This window comes from Prionailurus viverrinus, chromosome C1, assembly GCF_022837055.1.
Source record: "Prionailurus viverrinus isolate Anna chromosome C1, UM_Priviv_1.0, whole genome shotgun sequence".
NCBI classification, from domain to species: Eukaryota; Metazoa; Chordata; class Mammalia; order Carnivora; family Felidae; genus Prionailurus; species Prionailurus viverrinus.
Genome location: NC_062568.1, coordinates 149,770,999 through 149,786,770, shown reverse-complemented (window position 1 = coordinate 149,786,770; position 15,772 = coordinate 149,770,999). Strand labels below are relative to the sequence as shown.

The following is a 15,772-nucleotide window of genomic DNA, read 5'->3' as shown; positions in this document are numbered from 1 at the left end:
CCAGGCTCTGAGCCATCAGCCCAGAGCCTGACGTGGGGCTCGAACTCACAGACCGCGAGATCGTGACCTGGCTGAAGTCGGACGCTTAACCGACTGCGCCACCCAGGCGCCCCAGGAACAAGCTTTTAAATTAAAAAAAAATTTTTAACATTTATTCATTTTTGAGAGACAGAATGCAAGTAGGGGAGGGGCAGAGAGAGAGGGAGGCACAGAATCAGAAGCAGGCATCAGGCTCTGAGCTGTCAGCAGAGAGCCCAACACAGGGCTCAAACTCACGAACTGCAAGATCATGACCTGAGCTGAAGTCGGAACCTTAACCGACTGAGCCACGCAGGCACCCCGTGAAACAGGAACAAGCCTTTAAAGAACATCCTTCAGAAACCCAGGCACAAACCTACCAATTATAGTATATAAAACACATCTTACAGTTATATTCTATTTTTTAAAAGTCCTTCTAAATCTTACTTGGACCATTTAAACATATCATAATAACCTAGAGACCAGACAAAGATTCATTTATCAAAGTGGTAACTATTGCCAAACTATGCATAGTAACTCCTGGAGGAGCACACAGGGTATAGAGGCAACAGCAATCAAAGCCAAAGGACTAACCACATAGCCCTATTAGAGGAGAACCAATTAATAAATTATAATTCGCTAATTACAAGAATAATATAGCAAACCTTTCTTTCTCAGACTTAATGTACTTTTTTAAATGGTAATACTATCGAGTTGCCTTAATTTTCAGATGAAATACAGGAATTAAATTATACTTTTTGTCAGCTTCCTAGGCTAACATGATCTATTTACAGAGAATGTACTCTATCTTTGTTTCCTGAGTCACTCACTGCTTCCGTTTTGCTCCTGCAGCACTTTGCATGTATCTCTATTTGCTTTTTATTGCAAGTATCGGAATCTTGCAAAGATGGTACTATTATCATCATGGAATAGCTGAAGAAACAGGCTTAGCATGATGAAGTCACTTAACGAAAATCATCACTAACCCCAGATATCAAACTCAGATCTGTCTGGGTGTAAAACTCTTTCTATACTGCTTCAAAGGTAGAAAGGTACACAGGACAATAAATCAAACCCAAATAACTGAACTGACTGCAGTTCCTTCTATAACTAGTAGAAGCTATTGGTGGTAGCAGAAACAGCTCTATCATATCTGACAGATGAAATGTAGAGAAGACGTGTATCTGGGGGTGGAGGCGCAGGGTTTTGCCTGGTATCTGAACTACCTCATGTAATTAGGAAACAGTGTACCTCACTTTATGAGTCTTTATAGAAGGCAGGGTCCATCTCCATTTATAGAAGCTAACAATGCCATACAGTCATTCTTCCTGTCACCTCATCAGCATGAACACAGGCACTTAATCCATGCTCTGCCAATATGACATTTCCACCAAGAACTCTAAATTAAAAGCTAGAGATAGTAACAACCTAGGACAGGACAGGTTGGATTTTAGCAGCAGACAGCAGCAGCAACGTTAAGTTTCCAAAGGTAATGGTAGCAGCTATGCAGTAGCTGAGTCTAGCCAGCAATTTGTGGCAGCAGTATTGTCACTGTTTTTTGCTTTTTTTTAATTTGTTCTTTAAAGTTTATTTATTTTGAGACAGGTAGAGGCCATGCAAGTGGGAGAGGGACACAGAGAGAGGGAGACAGCGAATCCCAAGCAGGCTCCACACTGTCAACATGGAGCCCAATGCAGGGCTCAAACTCACAAACCTGTGAGATTATGACCTGAGCCAAAACCAAGAGTCAGATGCTTAACCAACTGAGTCACCCCGGCGTCCCATTACTGGATGGTTTTATGCCATGATTTCCAGATGTCTTTTCTGCTCCCTAGCCTAACATGTTCCTGACTTACAGCTACATACAACCTTCTCAGCAATTTGGTGAACTCATCAATATGATTTCAGTAAATTACTTTTCTACTTGAATTAGTCAAAATTGTCTTCTGTTGCCTACAATTAAAAACCCAGACTAAAGCATTTAATAATAAATGAAACTAAACAATTATACTTTACCAAATCTTTTTACCTTAGTATTGATTGTTGTTTTATATAATTTGCCATTATGATCTTAAGTAACAGCTCTTTATAAACGATGGTATGCTCTAACAACATAAAAAAATACCTCAGGTTCCTTTACCTTTTCCAAAGCAACACAAAAATGCAAAAATGGTAACAACTGTCCAAGGGTAATTTTCACTGAGGTTCAGAGTTAAGCTTTATTAAGAATTCTTACCTGTCAGGGATACCTAGCCTCTTGACACTTCTATAAACAGAAAGAGTATTTGCAACATGTCGATAATTAAACCAGAACCGGGATGTACATACCTAAAGAATTAAAAGAAACATATTATTATGAGTCAAAATAAGCCACTGGATTACAGAATTATTTCTCTTTAAGTAGGATTCAGAGATGCCTAAAAAAAGAGTGTATCATAACTTAGGCTTACAAACAGCAAAGCATATAAATAATTGCCAATAAAACCAATCCCTCTAAAGAGAAGTCTTTCATAACTGCTATTAAATAAAAAGACCATTCAGTTCAAGAGAAAACAAATCTTTGGGTGATTTAATTAAATACCGAATCAACTTAGTTACTCGCAATTTATGTGATTCTATAATGTTCCTATGTCTAAAAGGTTAAATTCTTTACAATCAAAGGCAATGTCCATAATCTCTTCACAGAATAGGAAAGAAAATTAACTATCTTGGGTTATATAATATTCCTTTCACTCTGAATTGTTGCCTATTTTTAGTTATGAAAAATGTTAGACAACATACAAAACAATTTTATATGCATATAAGAGAATACATCATAAAGAAGTTATGAACTGAACAGATAACGAGAAACAATCCAAACAAGTTTTACATTAAAAAAAAAAAAAAAACTGGGGGTGCCTGGGTGGCTCAGTCAGTTAAACGTCTGACTTCAGTTCAGGTCATAATCTCGCAGTCTTGTGAGTACGAGCCCCACGTCGGGCTCTGTGCTGACAGCTCAGAGCCCAGAGCCTGCTTCAGATTCTGTGTCTCCCTCTCTCGGTCCTTCTCCCACTTGCTATTTCTCTCTCTCAAAAATAAAACATTAAAAAAAATAAACTGATTCCTAAAAATGATATCAACGGTACTAGAAAAATCTAATGCCATGTCTCAAAAATCAGTCCTCTTGAAAATCCATTCCAAAGGAAGCATACCTACCCCCCAAGCTCCCACCCTACCTCCGACCACATGCCTCTGCGATTAGTAGGTATAATGACAGCTTTGAGAATAGCATAAATGTTCCTGCCCCTGCAAACAGAAAGGAACCTCAAGATTTTTTTTATTAAAACAAATTTTCAACCTGGAATCCAATAAGGAAATGACTAAAATTTTTGACTACATTAAAATGTAAAATTCCATGTGTCAAAAATACCATAAAGTCCTAACTGAAATGAAAAACTTGAAATAACTAGGGGCACCTAGGTAGCTCATTCGGTTGAACGTCTGACTTCGGCTCAGGTCATGATCTCATGGTTCGTGGGTTCAAGCCCCGTGTCGGCCTCTGTGCTAACAGCTCAGAACCTAGAGCCTGCTTTGGATTCTGTCTCCCTCTCTCTCTCTCTCTCTGCCCCTCCCTTGCACTCTCTCTCTCTCTCAAAAATAAATAAATGTAAAAAAAAAAATTTTTTTTAAACTTGAATAACTATAGCTCAAGAAAAAGTGAACATCCCAATTTTGAAAAATGGGAAAAGGAGAGCAAAACATTTCATAGTAAAGGTATTCAAAATGGACATTATAACTCTTAGAGATGCTCAACTTTTATCATAATTTTAAAAACATAAACTGAATTGATAAGTAAAAGTCCATGACAATGCATGGTATTGGCTATTGTGAGGGGAAATGAATAACTCATATCCTACTGTTGAGAATGCAAACTAAAATAACCGTTCTAAGAGGGTAATTTGCAACATATATCAAGTTTGAATATTTATCTTTTTTTAAAAAATGTTTATTTTTGAGAGAGAAGGGTAAGCAGGGGAGGGGCAGTAAGAGAGGGGGTCAGAGGATCCCAAGCAGGCTCTGTGATCAACAGAGAGTCCTATGTGGGGCTAGAATTCACGAACCATGAGAACATGACCTGAGCTGAAGTCAGACGCTCAACCAACTGAGCCTGCAGGCACCCCAAATATTTACCTTTTGATTTAGCTTATGTAAGTACGCAAAAATATGTACTCAAGAATTTTCACTATGACATTGCCTATTCTAGCAAATATTGAAATCAAAAATCTAGAAACAAAATCACTACCCATTAGTAGCAAGAGATCAAGTACATATTCCCTAACTTGAGCAGAAATAGTTTAAATAATTTATATCTGCATTAGTCATAATAAACACCACTATATTCAGTGCATTTTACCATACCCAAAAGGCTTTTTTCAGCTATTATAGTATTTAATGAGCATAAACCTAAGAAACTGTCCTCGTTTTCACCAGCAAGTTACTAAACATGAAATTAAGGTGGCAAAAGAGAAGGGACCAGGTAATACCAACTTAATGTAAATTATTCATATTCTCAAAATGAGATACCAAAAAAAAAAAAAAGCCAGTGGTAAAAGAGCAAGGGATATGATCCATTAGTCTTTTGAAAAGGACAGAGAGGTAGACATAAATGTAATAATATGCACTGGAAATTTCTAAAAGAATACACAAGAAAATGATAATAGCGATCATGGAGAATAAAAATGGGAGTAAGAGGGGGTACAATGATTTTTCAGTTTACACCCTTCCTCACTGTACTTTTTTTAAACCATGGGTAAGGATTATCATTATAACATTTTTTTATTAAACAGAAGCAAAAATAATTTACTCAAAGCAGGTCTTGAAAATAAAATGGAATCCAATTTTCCTTGTATTTCCCTCTGGTGGCAAAAGTTTCTCAGTCATAGTATAAGGCCAAAGGGGCATTCCATTTACCTCTGATCATTTGGTCAAGACGAAAAACAAATTAACTCAAACTGGTAGAGGAAAACATATGTATTTTTAAAATATGAATGATGTACCACTGAAAAAAATGCATGCTTAGTACTTTCAACTTGACTCTGGTCAATTTCATGATTTTCCATTTAAGAAAGCACAATTCAGAGCGCTTGGATGACTCAGTCAGTTGAGCATCCAACTCTTGATTTTTGGCTCAGGTCATGATCTCTTAGTTCATGGGTTCAAACCCTGCATTGGGCTCTGAGCTGACAGCGCAGAGCCTGCTTGGCATATTCTCTCTCTCTCTCTCTCTCTCTCTCTCTCTCTCTCTGTCCCTCCCCCCTCTCTCAATAAATAAACATTTAAAAAAAGGAAAGCACAATTCACTGAAGTCTCACTTTACTAAGTCTGAGTGAATGTGTGAAATATCGCACACAATGTGAAACTGCAATTGTTGTGAAATGCTCTGTAATAATTCTGTCATTCTCTATTTCTCATCTAAGACCCAAGTTAGTGCAATTGAAGAGGGGCTCACAGAGGTTTCCCAGACAAGGAAAGCCTCCATGTGTGTGCAGTATAAGCTAATAGGTTGATATTCTAAAGGATGAGCCCTTTGGCAATTAGTTGTCTACACATAGGCAGTTATTCTCTTTTTAAAGAATTCCCATGGAAAGACTAGTCATTGAAGAGCCCTTGGTTTCCTGTAGAGCAAGTTATCCTCTCAAATTGGTAGATCATGACCTGCCTCCTGCTAAGTTTTCCCCTCTTTTAAGTGGTCACCAAAAACCTGTTTCCTCATCTTAATCAGCTTTTGTTCAATTCTTTCATAAAATCTCTTGTGAGGGATAGTATAGAGGAGGTGTTCTTTCTTGGAGAACAATAAAATAACCCATAAACCCACATTAGGCTGTCCCATTTAATCACAATACAATTATGTATAGCAACTATAATCACTTATATTTACTTTTAGCAACCTGTAGATAATTACATACTTTAATGAAACTATTCTCAATCTTACAAGGCCCCAGACATTAAGAGTCTTCCTTTGGCCTTAGTAAAGGTAATTATAATCTTACATGTTTGTCCTGCATTTCAGTTGAATTCCTCCACCCACCTCCTTTACACTTCATCTGAAATCCCACAATTCATGGTGCTCAGTTTTCCTCCTTTCCCAACATGAGTTACTGGCTTTGAAATGCAGTACTGTTATCTGCCCCCCACTTCCTTTTTCACAAAAATTTGCTTCCTTTCTTGCCTCTCTATTTCCTCAATGTTTCTTTCAGTCAACTCTTCTATACATTTTTTTCATTAAGTCAAATTTATTCTATCTTCTAATCATGTAAATGTCATTAAATAAATCCCCCCCAGAGAAACTACTATCCAAATACTTTCCAAATACAGGAAAAACAAAATTGATTATGTGTATTCTATTTTTTGTTTTTTATTTTTTTAGAGAGAAAGAGAGTGAGGGCCAGGGAGAGGGGCAGATGGGGGGGGGGGGAGAGAGAGAGAGAGAGAGAGAGAGAGAGAGAGAGAGAGAGAGAGAGAAAGAGAGAGAGAATGAATGAATGAATGAATCCCAAGCAGGCTCCACACTCAGTACAGAGCCTGATGCACAGCTCAATCCCATGATGCTGGGATTATGACCTGAGCTGAAATCAAGAGTTGAACCCTCAACCAACTGAGCCATCCAGGCACCCATACATGTATTCTGTTAGGAAAATTAAAAATACAAATTTATAAATCCAGATAAATTAAGATGGTAATTCACACCAAGAAAAATAAAAAGGACAAAAAAGAAAAATAGGCCAATAAACAAACCTTACTAAGAATCAAAACAATTCAAATTAAAACAATTTAATTTGTTACCCAGCAATCAAAGAGAAAAGGCAAAAGTTAATAATACAGAGTTGTCTTGGGATTAGAAAAAAAGAGGTAAAGCACTTCTGAAGAGCAATTATGTTCCATAACTTCCTAGCCTTATGGCTTAGGAATTTATCCTAAAGATAAAATCAGTCAAGTTCACAAAGGTGTATGTATAAGGCTACCCAACACAGCCTTGTTTAAAATAAAACTTTAGAATCTAAATGCTCATGAACTAGAGATTCTGGTACATTAAAATAGAAAATATTTATTTTCTTTTCTAATAATATTCTATTACTAAAATAGAAAATAATACAGCCTTCGGAAATGATTATGCATCTCTTTATTGGCAGGGAAAGATCTCCAAGATATACTGCTACTGGGTTGCAAAATAACAGTGATAAGATGACCCCTGTAACTTAAAATCATTTATCTTTATGCTTATATTTGAAGGGAAAGAAGGTTATAAGAATTCCATCAAAATGTTAATGCCAGCATGTGTGGGACTTGAAGGTATTTTCTCTGTCTTCCTTGTTTTTCAAATTAAGATTCACATAACATAAAAGTAATCTTTTTTTTCTTTTCTCTCTTTTTTGTTTTGTTTTTTGTTTTTAGAGATAGAGTGTAAGCAGGGGAGAGGAGCAGAATGAGAGAGAGAGAGAGAGAGAGAGAGAGAGAGAGAGAGAGAGAGAGAGAATCTCAAGCAGGCTCCATGCTCAGGGCAGAGCCCAATGAGGGGCTTGATCCCAGGGTTGTGGTCAGGGATCATGACCTGAGCCAAAATCAAGAGTCAGATGCTCACTGACTGAGCCACCCAAGTGCCCCTAATCTGTCCTCTTCTAAACTTTTCTGTATAATTTGAATTTTCTACAATGATTATTTATTTTTCTAGACAAAAAAAAAAAAAAAAAAAAAAGATAACTAAAAAAATAACCTAAGTAGAGAGTATCTAATATTACAGATAAGAAATACAGTGGTATCCAGCTGGCTCAGGAGGTAGACTTTCCAACACTTGATCTCAGAGTCATGAGTTCAAGCCCCACACTGGGCATGGAGCCTACTTCAAAAAAAAAAAGGAAAAAGAAATACAATTACTAGTTTCCATTATTAAAATGATTCTATATTTTATAAAATATTTCCTTTAACAATAGTATTTAATTTATTCTTATATTTATTTACACATCACCACTTGACAATATATTGAAGGCATAGAATATTATTAGTTGACACAGTCAACTTAAAATATAGCCAAATCAAAATAAGGAATTTTTTATAAGATATGAGAAAATAAAAACTCTTTTTCAAAAATCTGATTCACAAAATTTCTCAGACACGTATCTAATGTGAATAGCTACATACTTACCAAAACAGCCCAGTTGTTTGTATGCCCACTTCTAAAGAACTGTTCTGTTTGATCCTACAAGTCAAATAATAGCAAATATATTAGAAAAGCCACATTTCTGAGAAAAAAAAGTTAAGATTCATGAAGTCTTTACAGTTACAATGACAGTAAATTATCATTATGCAAATTTATAAAGGTTCTAGTATTTGACCTTATGAAGGACAAAAGTTTCATTTTTTTTGTTGGGGGCATTGTGGAGGGAGTTGCTCGTTTTTAAACAATGTATCTCGAACACAACCAGCCCTTCCTCATTCCTCAGCTTCTAGTTTTTCAATTCAGTCTTCAAATTGTGAATGACTTATTTTCATGCCTTGATTATACACTTAATAATACGCTTCTTGTTGAAGTTTCATTAATTATTTCCTCCTATTCTGTATTAGATGCTTCCAATTACTTTATATGAACACATCACTACATCTGATTGAGTACATTCTCTAGCATGCTGCCATGTACCATTTCACTAATCTGTTAAAGTCTGAACTATATTTGCCATTGTGGAACATTAAAAACCTCAATATCCAATAATATCCAGATACTTAAGGAACACTATGTTTATTATATATTAAAATAATAGTGAATATAAACCTTAATGATCCCAGATCTACTACCAACCAGTATTAATTACTAAAAGAGTCATACTTCCTGGATTCAAATCTGGGCCCTATTATTTACAAGCTGTAAAAGCTTAGGAAAGCTTCTCTGTGCCCATAGTAATATTACCTGACACACAGAAGGTAGGAATGGTGACTGGAACATAGAAATTGCATAACTAACTTTAGCTGTTCTAATTTTCAGCTGGCAAGAAAACTGCAGGGAGAATAAAATAAATTCACTCAAATGTGTCATACACACACACACACACACACACACACACACACACACAATTTTTTTTAAACCTTTCTCAACAGCTGCCTAGATGCTAAAGAAAAATGTGCTACAATGGATTAAAGCATTAGTTTAAAAACTTGAAGATGTGGGCTTTAGCCCAGGTCCTATCCCTCACATGGCTGTGAGACTGGGGTAAGTCACTTAGCTCTTTAGACTTGACTTTCCTCATGTAGGAAGTAAGAGTTGACCCAATAATCTCAAATGTCCCTTCTAGCTGAAAATTCTTACATTATTAAGACTTTAGTGAAAATTTTGTTATGGCAAAACTCTTTTGTGATTGTTTAGACAATATAGGCACTGCAAAGTTATTCATTCTACATATGAGTGGAGCACCTATCATGTACCATGTACATGTAATGTATAGAGATATAAAAAAATCACTAAATAACATGCTGCTTTCTCTGAAGAATCCCAGAGTTCAATAAGGAAGCATACAAACACATTACACTGCAATGTAACATTCATTCATTCATCACATTCATTGGGTGCCATGTGCCAGCCACTGTCCTGAACGCTCACAATACAATGATGGGCAAAAATAGTCATTGTACTTGCCTTCAAAGAGGTTACTATCCAATCTGACAGACACACATTAAGCAGATGAGGGCAAACTATGAATTCTACCAAGATAAGATACACAGTATCATGAAAGAGTACAGTAGACCCCTAGAGAGACCTGACCTGACCTGATTCGGGGGGTGGGAAGTGGGAAGGTGTCAGGGAAGTTTCCCCTAGAGAAGTGACATTTAGGTTAGGACCCAAAAGATGAAGAGAAGAGGGAAGATAATTCCAGACAGAAGGAACATACACCCTAATGGCAGAAAGGAGCCTAAAGGTTTTTAGAAACTGAAAGATTAGCACTACTAGAAGTCTGTGAAAGAGAAAGAGAGGATAAATGTTTCTTTATCCTCAAAGAAACATTAAGGTGTTTATGGATACATGATCCGAGTTGCATTTTTAAAAATTACTCTGGCTGCAGCTTAGAAAACAGACTGGAAGAAAGACTTGAGCCGGGCCAGTTAGGGAGCTATTGCACTTTTAAGTGAAAGATGATGGAATAATAGATATTATAAAGCATATATGGATTACAACGATAAGTGCTATATTAGCTAAGTGTACAAATTACAACAGTATAAACAAAGACAAGGGATAAGGAAAGACTCTACAGAAGTTATGCTTCTACTTCATCTTAGTAAATGGACAGAATAAACAAGAGGTTATAAAACATGGTAATGTGAAAAAGCACAACAACAATATAACTACAAAAAAGTAATAGTAATGTTATCCAAAATGAAGTACACACGATAATCCATTAGAATAAAGGAGGAAAATAGCAGAACTTCTTTTTATATTTGTAGTACATTAAAAAATGCCTTATAAATATTGAATATATAGATTAGTAGTAATTCATGGATATAGACAGAGGGTGCATTCTTTGTGTCTTTTTCAACTGGGGAAGTATGTATTCAAAAAGTTTATAATCCACTGGTCTAAACTCAGGACACTTAAATGCTGGAAAGAATAGGCTCCAATAAGAAGACCACAAAAGTGAGCAGAGACCAGATCATGATGTTTAGACTTTCCTCTGGAAAACACTGGAAGGATTAAATCAGAAGAACAACCCCATTATATCTGCATTTTATGAAGACTAATTTAACATCTAAGTGAGGGCCTTTGGAAGCCTGAGGGAAACAAGATCGTTGTTGCAATAGTCTAGGCAAGAAATGGCCAGGGCCTGCATTAAGCCAGTGGAACTGGAAAGATGAAAGCAATTTTTAAAGCTCATAACGTAGAATTTAGTGTTAATCAAAATGTGGGATAAAAAAGGGGGGGTTATTTTTAAAAAAATCAAAACACGTTTCTGACTTAGTAGCTATCCCATAGGAGGTGGGCTAGGCAGAAGATGAAACTTTGGACACAGATTTTCAAATGTGTGCTATCTCGGCCCCTTAGCCAACAGGATATGCAAGTCTGACAACGATACCACAGATCTAGACTGTAGAACTGGCCTCAAGTATTGTCAGAGTACTAGGGAGAGCAAAAGTTTTATAAAAGGCCAGAATTCCTGTGAGCCAAAAATAAAACACCGTACCCATGTGACTCCTGTCAAAGGGGAGCGTTGTAGTTTAATAGGAAAGTAGGTGTTTCACTCCTGTGCTTTCATTTCAACTGCTAGGGACCGACCACACACTCGTCGGAGCAATGGATCAGGCCCTCCTCCGTCTCCTAAGATTTGATTCTTTAAATTCGTCGTTTTAAAAGGGCGAAACAGACCGACACCCTCCCCACAGCCCAGTCAGCCTAGTAAGAGGCTGATGCTTCCCTCTGCTGCTGTTGAGTCGGGTTATCTGTTGGTGCGCTCACAGCCAGAAGGCAGCTGTCCTCCCAGGGCCCTGTCGCTCGGAGGGCCTGATTCCTACCTCGATCTGACTAGCGGCCAAGCTGCCGAAGGACAAGAGCAACAACCCTGCCAGGGCAGTCAAACACTTGCGAAGAAAGCAGGAGGCCACCATGTTTCCCGGCTTCCGCCGCCCGCACCTGGAAAGGCGGAGCGAGTGCCGTAAAGCAGCGCCGCGGGTTTTTGCATGCCTTCTGTTTCTTTTTGCGACGCCAGCCCCACCTCCTTGATGCCGGCCCGTCCCTGGCCCTTAGTAAACAGCGCTGGCACAGAGTTCAAGTTTCCGGGTTGTTGGGGCAGAGTTGAAAGAAGAATTTGATCCTTTATTTTTAACTGCATTTTCCGTTTTTGTATTATAAAATAGGTATAACATTTAAAAATTGTCTGAAAAGTGAAGGAGAAAAATCTCTGATCCCATAAACTTTAAGAAGCTATTTCCTATTCTGCATAGTGCTGCCAATTCTTTGAATAAATGAAGGAGGGTGTGGTGGGAAGAGCAAGCATTTGGGCACAAAAAAATGATTAATTGTATTAATCGGTAACATGGGTGGGTGCTGCAATTAACAGACTTGAGGTCTATTACTTATTAAAAGCTTGTACATGGAGAAATTGTTTATGTTGTTTCTTCTGTAATTATGGAGCCAAAATGTACTTCAAAGAGAATCTGAGGATTTGATAAGATCATGTGTATTTATTTGTTCCATTGTGTTCATTGTATGCATTCAGTTTTAAATTATTTTCATCTAGTATCACATAAACATATTTATGCTGCTTCATGATCTTTATAATTTTAACATTTAATGGGAACTTGGAACTTCACCCCTTACTGGTGCTTCTGACAAGTAATTTCCCCTCTATTGGACAATACGAAGTTTCCATGTTTTACTATAAAAGTAATATTATAAAGCATACCTTCGTGCATTTGACTTTTCACATTTGTTGAATTCTCTTTTTTTTTAAGTTTATTTATTATTTTTTAATACAGAGAGAGAGTGGGCTAGGGACAGAGAGAGGGGGAGAGAGAGAATCCCAAGCAGGATCCACACTGTCAGCGCAGAATCTGATGGTGGGTCTCAAACTCACCAACCGTTATATCATGACAGCTGAAATCAAGAATCCACGCTTAACCAACCGAGCTACCCAGGCACCTCTGTTGAATTACTTTCTTTGGATAATTTTCCTAGAACAGGAATTTTAAGTCAAAATATACAAAAATTTTAGTGCCCATCAATAATGTTGCTTTCCAAAGAGTACAGACTGGCAGTACCAACAAAATACAACCTAACACCAAATTATACCATTTTTTTCCCTCTAAATTCCTAGTTTTAAAATGTTACCTCAAGGTTATTATACTTCTAATTCTTTGATTGCTATCAAGATCCGATGTCTTTCCTTGTGTTTATAAACTATCTTATGTCCTCTGATGTAAATTTTCTGTTCACAGCCTTGTTTTACATACAAATTTGAATATATTTATAAAGCAGTGACATTAACCCTTGCCATATTTTATGCTATTGCTTTTCCCAGCCTCTTGTCTCTCTTTCCATTCGTTTTTTTTGCTATTGTAGTTTGTGAGATGGTTAATGTTAGGTAATCAAATTTCAGGTTTTCCCTTGTAAAGCCAAGAAAGCTAGCATACTACCAGAATGTCTTACACCTGAAATGTCATAAGTTCATTCAGTTCTCAAATCAAGTTTTATTTTCTTTTGATTTTATATTTAATTGTTTAATTATCTGGAATATACTTTAGTATATGCTACAAGACGTTATCTAAGTTATTGCTGCATAACAAACCACCCAAAACTTTGTAGTGTGTCCATAGCTAGAGGCAAAAGGGTATAGAAATTGAGACATGATTCTGGGAATCCATTGCTGTAATGATATACTACTTTTATCAAAATTGGTATTCCATGATCCAACAGAATTTTCTGCATAATGCTTACCTTACTCATTGACTCATAATAATTCTTTAATTAAACACTTGTAAGAAATACAGTAACTATTTTTTTATCTTTATTTATTTTTGAGAGAGAGAGAGAGAGAGAGTGCAAGTGGGGGAGGAACAAACAGAGAGGGAGACACAGAATCCGAAGCAGGTTCCAGGCTCTGAACTGTCAGCACAGAGCCTGATGCAGGGCTCGAACCCACCAACTGGGAAATCATGACCTGAGCCCAAATCAGATCCTCAACCTACTGAGCCACCCAGGCACCACAGAAATACAGTATTTCTGACCTTTCTGTTCTCTTCAATTAAAATATATGTTTTTTGGGGGGCTAGTACCATGTTATTTTAATCATTGTGTTGCAGGATTCTTTACCTCACTCAATACCTAGGATTCATTGTCTCACCACTTCGAAGAATGAAGAAGAGGACACAAAATGAGCAGCAGGCAAAAATTTATTAGAGTATAAGATTAGAAAGTAAGAATAGTATGAAAACTCTCTTTACAGAAAAGGGGCATTTGAAAGTGAATGCCCACAAATATAGATAAGGGTCTTTGTTTTATAAGGTCCTGCTCAACTTCTCCTTCCCTTCCCCCTTGTTCCTTCTCAGGTTATACCCTTAATTGGCTTGATAACTAGGTGCTGGGTTGTCCATTCTTGATTGGCTCGATTCCATTGTGTGAGGAGTCAGACTATGGTCATACTATCTCTCATATGATATAAGTTTTATGGTTTACTTATTTTAGTTAAGTATTTTGATTCTCAAATTCCTGAGGGGAACCTGAGGAGGAGGAGTAGTGTCTGTTACATTCTCAAGAGGAACCTTATGTTCAAGGGGGTTTGCTGTGGTCAGATGCTCCCAGCATTGTTCCAAAATATGTGTTTTTTTCCTCACCCAGGGACCTCAGGTCCTAATCTTTCCCTCTCTGCCTATTTTATCCTATCTTTCCCTATTATAATTGTTGCTTTTAATATGTTTTGATATTTGGCCATTATGGCTAGCCATTTCACTGTATTTAATTTTTCACAAAATTCTTTGATGATTTCACCTGGTAATTTTCCAGGTGAATTTTATAATAATTTTTTCAAGTTATAAAAAAAGAATACTATTTGGATTTTTAATGGGGCTATAAAAAATCTGTTAATAATTTGAGAGAGGCTGACATCTTTATCATATTTAGTCCTTCATCCTGGAATATGGAACTCACATTTATTTGTGTTTCCTTTTTTGAATTTCTTAGCAGAACTATAAGCCAGAGATACCTAATTTAAGCTACCTGTTAACATTTGCTGTTATTCTCAATGGATTTTTTTTCATTATATAGGAAATAAATATACAATAATTATAAATAGGTAATATCTATAATATTATGTTTTCTAATCAGTTATTGCTGATAGGCAGATAATATTTTCTGTGCAAGTACTATTTGATTATTTTAATAAGAATTATTTAATTATTTCAATCATTAAAATTACTTAAAACTTGTTTGACAGATTGTTTGGCTTTTCTATTTTTTTTAATAATGCTGTTATCCTCAAATTACCTTTTTGTCTCTTCCTTTGCAATATTATGTCTTGTATTTCTTTTTCACAGCTTATATTACAGCTGAATACTAAGAATGTTGACAGCGAGATTTTCTTGTTTCATTTTTGTTTTAAAAGGAGGTGCAGTGACTGATAATTAAGACAAACAGGAAAAATCCTTCTTTCTTGGCTTTTGCCCCTTGAATTAAGCTTATTGCCCAGGTAGCTTGTACATTGCTTTATTTAGCTGGAATAAAATCAGCATTGCATTAAACACACACGCACGCGCGCGCGCACACACACACAACCACGATACTGTGTTGTATATTTGAAAGTTGTTGAGAGAGTAGATCTTAAAAGTTTTCACCACTAGGAGAAAACTATACACCTAAATATATAACAGTGTTATTTCAATTATATCTCTGTTTAAAAAAAAAAAAAAGAATTGTTAACCAGAGTCTACATTTAGACTAGAATTCAATTCAATTACTCATTTAGAGAATAATTGACTTAACTTAGCAAATAAAAGAGAAAACAAGCATTTGATTTTCAAATCAAAATCACACACATCCCACACATTCATGGCTTCTCTAATAAAAGTTTTTATGCTTGACCCTCATGGTGAGTTCACCACAAAGTCTATCCATGCTGTTACTATTGTTCTTCAATCAGGTGATAACTCAGATTGATTCCATTGATTCAAGTGTTATATCAGTATTTACTCCTTTTTTTAAAGTTTATTTATTTAGTTTTGAGAGGGTAGAAGGGTCAGAGAGAGAGGA

The 15,772-nt window shown here is 36.4% G+C and overlaps 1 protein-coding gene across 1 annotated transcript in view; it reads right to left on the bottom strand.

Annotated features, from left to right (window-relative positions):
• The window catches only part of PIGK (phosphatidylinositol glycan anchor biosynthesis class K), a 122,096-nt gene extending 110,431 nt beyond the window's left edge, over positions 1–11,665 (bottom strand). Inside the window, exons 1-3 of the mRNA XM_047870596.1 lie at positions 11,545–11,665; positions 8,198–8,251; positions 2,255–2,346 (exon numbers count right to left, since the gene is read on the bottom strand). Coding sequence (XP_047726552.1) covers positions 2,255–2,346; positions 8,198–8,251; positions 11,545–11,637 — 239 coding nt within the window. The 5' untranslated portion in view covers positions 11,638–11,665. The remainder of the gene's footprint in view (positions 1–2,254; positions 2,347–8,197; positions 8,252–11,544) is intronic.
• Positions 11,666–15,772: the final 4,107 nt, after the last annotated feature.